Source organism: Podarcis bocagei, assembly GCF_964188305.1.
Source record: "Podarcis bocagei genome assembly, chromosome: 6".
Classification (NCBI taxonomy): Eukaryota; Metazoa; Chordata; class Lepidosauria; order Squamata; family Lacertidae; genus Podarcis; species Podarcis bocagei.
The window spans coordinates 70,761,320-70,767,383 of NC_138130.1; the positions used below are offsets into that span (position 1 = coordinate 70,761,320).

Here is a 6,064-nt window from a genome sequence, read left to right on the forward strand (position 1 = left end):
GCGAGGCAGGCCTACTTACAGCAGTAAAATCTGTTGCTGCGCATTCCTGTAAACTCAGATGTTTACATTTCTGGATTAAGTCAAAAGGCTGATTATGGAACTGTTTGTGGAGTCTATGGATATGTCTTTCTCAACTTGGTGTCTTCTAGATGTTCTTGAATTCCATTATCCCTGACTTTAGATGGGTGACTCTATCAATTCTTATTTTTCTCTTAAGTTCCACATCTCCACATCAGTCTGCAATTTTAAAAAAATCTTTGCGGAAGATCACCAGCATTTAGTGTGAATTTCTCTTAATTTACATTTTTTTTAATAAGCCATTTTGCCTAAAATACACATTTTTGCAAAATAATTTCCCCTAATATAATGCATGGTTATGTTATATTTACTGCTGCATTTGTTTTTATGGACATCTTACTACAGTTATATGCATTTTTGTACACATTACGTGGCTGGCGAATTGCATTGCCAAAGTTGGATATGTGCGGATGTCAAAGGATGAGTGTTTCAGTTCATGCATTATTTTGGAAAGTGAAACATTCATAGGCTCATCTTTAAATGTAAACTGAATCAGATTTTTTTCCCATTCCTATCTCTAACTTTTTGCCTTGCTGGCTGGAGATGATGGGAGTTGTAGTCCAATAACATCTAGAGGGCATCAAAGGTTGCCTTATTTAGTCTTGGAGGCCTTTGTGATAATAGCACAACTTGAGGGTCTAGAGCAGTGATTCTCAACTTGTGGGTCCCCAGATGTTGTTGGACTACAACTCCCATCATCCCTGAGCTCTGGCCTTGCTAGCTAGGGGTGATGGGAGTTGTAGTTCAACAACATCTGGGGACCCACAAGTTGAGAAAGGCTGGTCTAGAGCAATTTGCTATTTCTTCACCACAGAATGTGGAATTTTTCTACGCTGTTTGCTTTCCAATTAAAGGCTTGAAATCACTACCTGCCACCTACAAAACTCTCTGACTGATCACTGATGGCCTCCCAGACAGACTTTTAAAGATGAAATTGCCTTTCCTGTGTAGCAAATCCCACAAAGTTCCATGAAATGTTTACCACTGACTCACGAATGCTTTTCACAAGTAGTGGAAGGTCCACTACTTGCTAGATTATGGAGGCAAAGCACTTTTGATGTTCTTTTCTCCCTCCTACCAGGAAGCTCAAGCCAACCAGTACCTTGCAAAGTACAGGAAGCAGCAGCATGAGTTGGATGATGCTGAAGAGCGAGCCGAAATAGCTGAATCCCAGGTCAATAAGCTCAGGACCAAGTCAAGAGATATTGGCATAAAAAAGGTATGTCAAGCGAATCGGGGGAGAATGTTTCTGGTAGAACCTTCAGAAAAGCAGGGCAGGACATTGGAGTGAGGTGAGGATTTCGTGGGCCTGCATCTCAGACAACCCATCTATGTGCCTGCATACTTGGAATAGTCTTTCCTATTTCTCCTCTGCCTGCCCAGTTTGGGAGAAGGGGCAGCAATTCCAGCCTGATGGGTTGACTCCTGAGGTCCCAAAATGCAGCCAAGAAGCACTGAAGGCTGAATCTTTCTTGACAGTTTATAGCCAAGCAAGGTATGCAGCAAATAACACTACAAAGGCACAGCTGTGAATGAAACACTGCAGACTGCAGGAAGCCATTCTGTTGTGGAATGCTTGTTATTCCAAGCCAAACTGCATGGTATCAATATATTAATTTAGTCTAGGCAAAACCAGATAATGCCCAACACATATTAATCACTCAAACTCTATGTTTTGCCCATGTAATGATGCCTTTGGAGCTACTGTAATTAATATAAGAATTAATCATCAAAGGTGCAATCCAGATCTATTAAAATCAGTGTGGAGGGTTGACAATGATTTTGTTAGGATTTGGATTACATCCTAAAACCAGCTAAAACTAGCAGTTAACAACCTTGGCATTGGCTTATTTTGCATTATTTTGGCAGCTGCAACTCATAGTTTCTGGTTATATCAACATTATTTTCTCTAATGATGGGTATTGAGAAAAATCTTATTCACTAATACAAATGAAAGTCCCCGTAGAACAGTAGAGGCTAAGAAGGAAGCCTGTTCTGGCCGACATCCATATTGCATAATCCTATGATGCTGTTGTCATGGCCACCATTCTGAGAGCTCCATGGGGTGACACTAAGGTAGAAAACACAATCGCTTTCAACCTGAGTGAAGCAGCAAAACTTCCTCCTTCACATGATGTCTGTAATAGTCAGAGACTCACAACCATTTCCACTGCAGGTGAGAAAAGTGCCCACATTGCCTGTTGCTTCTTGTTACAAGCAGTTACAACGCTATAATAAATCCCTGTTGTGATTTTGTAATGCACAGTGGAGGTGGCAGTTCCTAGCAATTTTTGGAAACTTGGAGGCGGATAAATTTTCCCCCCAAATCAAAACCATTTAGCTCCTCTTCCTGTTTTTCAAACATTACCAAAAGAATGCTACTCACAAGTAGAAGTGCATTTCCGCATGCAGGTCAAGCAGTGCTAAATGCAGGTGTTGGACAGGGGGCAAGATCTGGTTAATAGATGTGGGACTGTGTACATGCTGTCATTCAAACATATGAAAAGATTAGACATTGCCTGCTCTTAGAAGTAAATCCTGTGGGATGAGCATAATGTATGTAGCTATAAGTCATTATCACGCTCTTGCCTTTTAGGGTTCCTAAATAGAGAGAGGTGACACAGTAAACAAGAACCACAGTAACTACCATGGTAGGCTTATCATTATGCAAAATATATTAATAGAATTCTTCCAGAAGTTTTTCAGGCAACAAGAAAAACAACACTCCACCAAACACCCAAAGCCAAGTTTTAGTAAAGAGATTTATCCTTCATTTTACTTTTCCACATTTGTTTGGGCAGCAGAAATCCATGCAGATAAAATGCAAATAGAAAACACATTTTTTTTAAAAAATACTTCTTAATACATCAGCCCACTTGATATCTTGAAAACGGAGGTTATTCATAATTCGTACGTTTAAACCCTGCCAGCACCTAATATCTGAAGAGACATGCTATGCTTTTTAATAACGTTGAGCAAGCTGCAACTTTATCACCACAACACTAGACCCTTACTCAGCCTCTCCATTCCACACAGTTCTTAAAGACACAGATTCCCTTTTAAAGCCAGGAAAACTTTCTGCCCAAAGGTTTTCAGAATATCTCCCTTTCCCACCTTCCATGGTATGTGGACAGACTGGCTCAAAAAGTCCCCTTCATAGCCTCATTCCCTATAGTGCAGTTTACTTAGAATCATAGAATTGTAGAGTGGGAAGGGACCCCGAGGGTCATCTAGTCCAACCTCATAATGCAGGAAACTCAGCCATTCAACCTCTGCTTAAAAACTTCCAAGGAAGGAGAGTCCTCCACTTTCCAAAGGAGTCTGTTCCGCTGTCAAACAGCTCTTACTGTCAGAAAGGACTTCCTGAAGTGTAGTCAGAATCCCCTTTCTCATAACTTGAATCCATTGGTTTGAGTCCTACCCTCTGGAGCAGGAGAAAACAAGCATGCTCCCTCCTCCATGTGGCAGCCCTTGGTTGCCTATACATCTGCTTCCTGTACACTTGGCCCTGTGTGGGGCAGGGATAGCAAGCTCCACCCCTGACTTGCACATCAGAAGAGAATGGGCACTCACCCCAATTCTGGTGGGGCAGGGGTTGCAGCTCAACCCAGCACTCCCCAGGGCACAATGGAAAACATTGTTTTCCTCATGGCTGGCCGGTGTAATCCTCCCTGGCTGGCTGAAAGGGCTTGTGGGATTGCCCACCAAAATTTCCATTTGAACTGGCCAATTGGGGAGGGGGGAGCTAAAGCAGCAGACCAGAGTAAAGAATAAATTAGTTGAACTTAATGGAAGTTATGGCTAACCTGTCCCATTGATTTCGGTGGGAATGATGTTCAAGGAACAATGCAATTCTGCGCATGTCTACTCAGAAGTATGCTCCATTGTGCAAAATGGGTCTTGCTGCCGAGAAAGTGAGTATGGGATTAACGCCACCTTGCTACAGTTCACATAGTGCTTTATATGCAACTCATCATGGGATGCCACAGCCATGAGGTGGTGCACCATTCCTCATGGATGCTACTGTACATTCTTAATTTTGTACTTAGCTATGTGCAAACATGTTGTGCCCTGGTACTTTTTGAAGCCTTGTAAGACGTTCTGCGTTGCATTTCTGTCTATATTGTATATTCTTCCTACACAAAAATGCATTCCACAAAGGAAATTCAGGACGAATACAGTGAGCCATCTTTCCTAGGAAGTGTGTAAAGGATTGTTGCTTTAAAAAGCCATGCAGTCATTTCTGTTGAGCCTAAACTGTGTTGTCATATTTTATAATGTATTTCAGGTTCACGATGAGGAGTAAACCTATTATGCCTTGAGTAGCTGCTGGCTAGACTGGTTCTTGCATAGAAACCAGCAGCCCACCGCTGAAGCAGAAGAAAACAGGCATCTTAACAAATAAACAAATATCAAATTAAAATCTGCTGATGCCCTTGTTATATGTGTTTACAGTTGTGTTTCGCAAGGCTTGGTATTTGGATGTGAAAAAACAATTTCAGCACTTTTTATTAGTATTTAGGATGTTGGGGATAAAGTGCAGATTTCACGGGAAAACATGTTTTGTGGAATCCCCATTGAAATATCTGGAAATTGCTTAATGACTGCCTTTTGATGTGACTTGTACAGGACAGATTTCCACCACTGCCCTAGACCTATGAGTCAGATAGCCTCTTATTCATGATCTAGAGGTTGTCATCTGGTTTAAAGGCACAGTAAAGCATACTAAATGCTCCCATGCCAAGCTTCTGTTTTTGGAAACGTAAGGAATTCAAAAAAGGTGAGCTATAGCTTTTTTATTATTATTTTAAAAGTCACTTTGAAGACTTTGTAACAAGTTACCTTAGCCAAGAGCAGTCTGTCACATACATGGCCCTAACTCCCAATCAAAGGCTTGTACCAATCTCAAATTCCAGCAGGCTAAATCTTCTACCATCTCCTCCTTGATGTTGTGAGCTTCAGATCTCCTCTATATATGAAGCTGCTGCAGAGGAAAGATGTGAGACGCATGAGCAGGTGTGTGAGATGACAAGACGTTAGAGATAGGTAATAACTCAGCAGTCACCCAGTTTATGGAGAGATTGAGGCATTCAGATAAAGGAGCCAGGAACTCCATGAAAAGCAGCAAGGGAAATATAGCTCTTATTAGGCTTATGCATGCTAGCAATTTTGTCACACTATATTTTCTGCTTTCCATTGACCTTTCCGCTGAAGATTTTCATTGAAAGGGGACATAGCCTGGATCTATAGTATATATTCAGGCATAATCATTCGTATATCTGGAGTCCTACAAAGGAACTTCCCATCACAGCTGGCTGCCACCAGTAGCTGGTGGACAAAAAAGGTTAATTAGTTTTTCTTATTTATCTTAGATAGTGGCTTCAGGGTGCATGACTCTTTACAGTAGTGGTAGGGAACCTGAGACCCCCATTGTGGTTGGACTTTAGCTTCCATCGGCCCCAGTCAGTATGACTAATAGTCAAGGACAGGCCTTTGCCCAGAGGGTTTTTAATCCACTTTGCAAAGGGAGGTGGCAGATGAAAGAAAGGTGAAGTGGTAGCACAGTAAACAGGGAGAATATGCATTATTATGTACGTAGATAGTACAGTCGTACCTCGACTCCCAGGTGCCTTGGGAGTCAAACGTTCAAGCTCCTGAACGATCAAAAACTGGAAGTGAGTGTTCCAGTTTTCAAACATTCTTTTGTAAGCTGAACGTCCGATGGGGCTTCCACAGCTTCCGATTGGCTGCAGGAGCTTCCTGCAGCTAATCAGAAGCTACACTGGTTTTCGGAAGTCAAACGGACTAGAATGGATTCCGTTTGACTTCCGCGGTATGACTGTATATGTATTTAGGTTTCGTAGGGCAAGGGGAGTAGGTGGTTGTGCCAAATCCTCCACAGAAATGGTGGGTTTGGAGGAGAGAGTAGAAGGAAAAGGAGGCCTCCATCCTTTCCACTAGGTCCAAGGCGAAGATGTGGAAGCCT

At 42.1% G+C, this 6,064-nt stretch overlaps 1 protein-coding gene across 1 annotated transcript in view; it reads left to right on the forward strand.

Annotated features, from left to right (window-relative positions):
- MYH15 (myosin heavy chain 15) overlaps positions 1 to 4,501 on the forward strand; it is a 93,092-nt gene extending 88,591 nt beyond the window's left edge. Inside the window, exons 41-42 of the mRNA XM_081198862.1 lie at positions 1,160 to 1,297; positions 4,367 to 4,501. Coding sequence (XP_081054988.1) covers positions 1,160 to 1,297; positions 4,367 to 4,384 — 156 coding nt within the window. The 3' untranslated portion in view covers positions 4,385 to 4,501. The remainder of the gene's footprint in view (positions 1 to 1,159; positions 1,298 to 4,366) is intronic.
- The last annotated feature ends 1,563 nt before the right edge of the window (positions 4,502 to 6,064 follow it).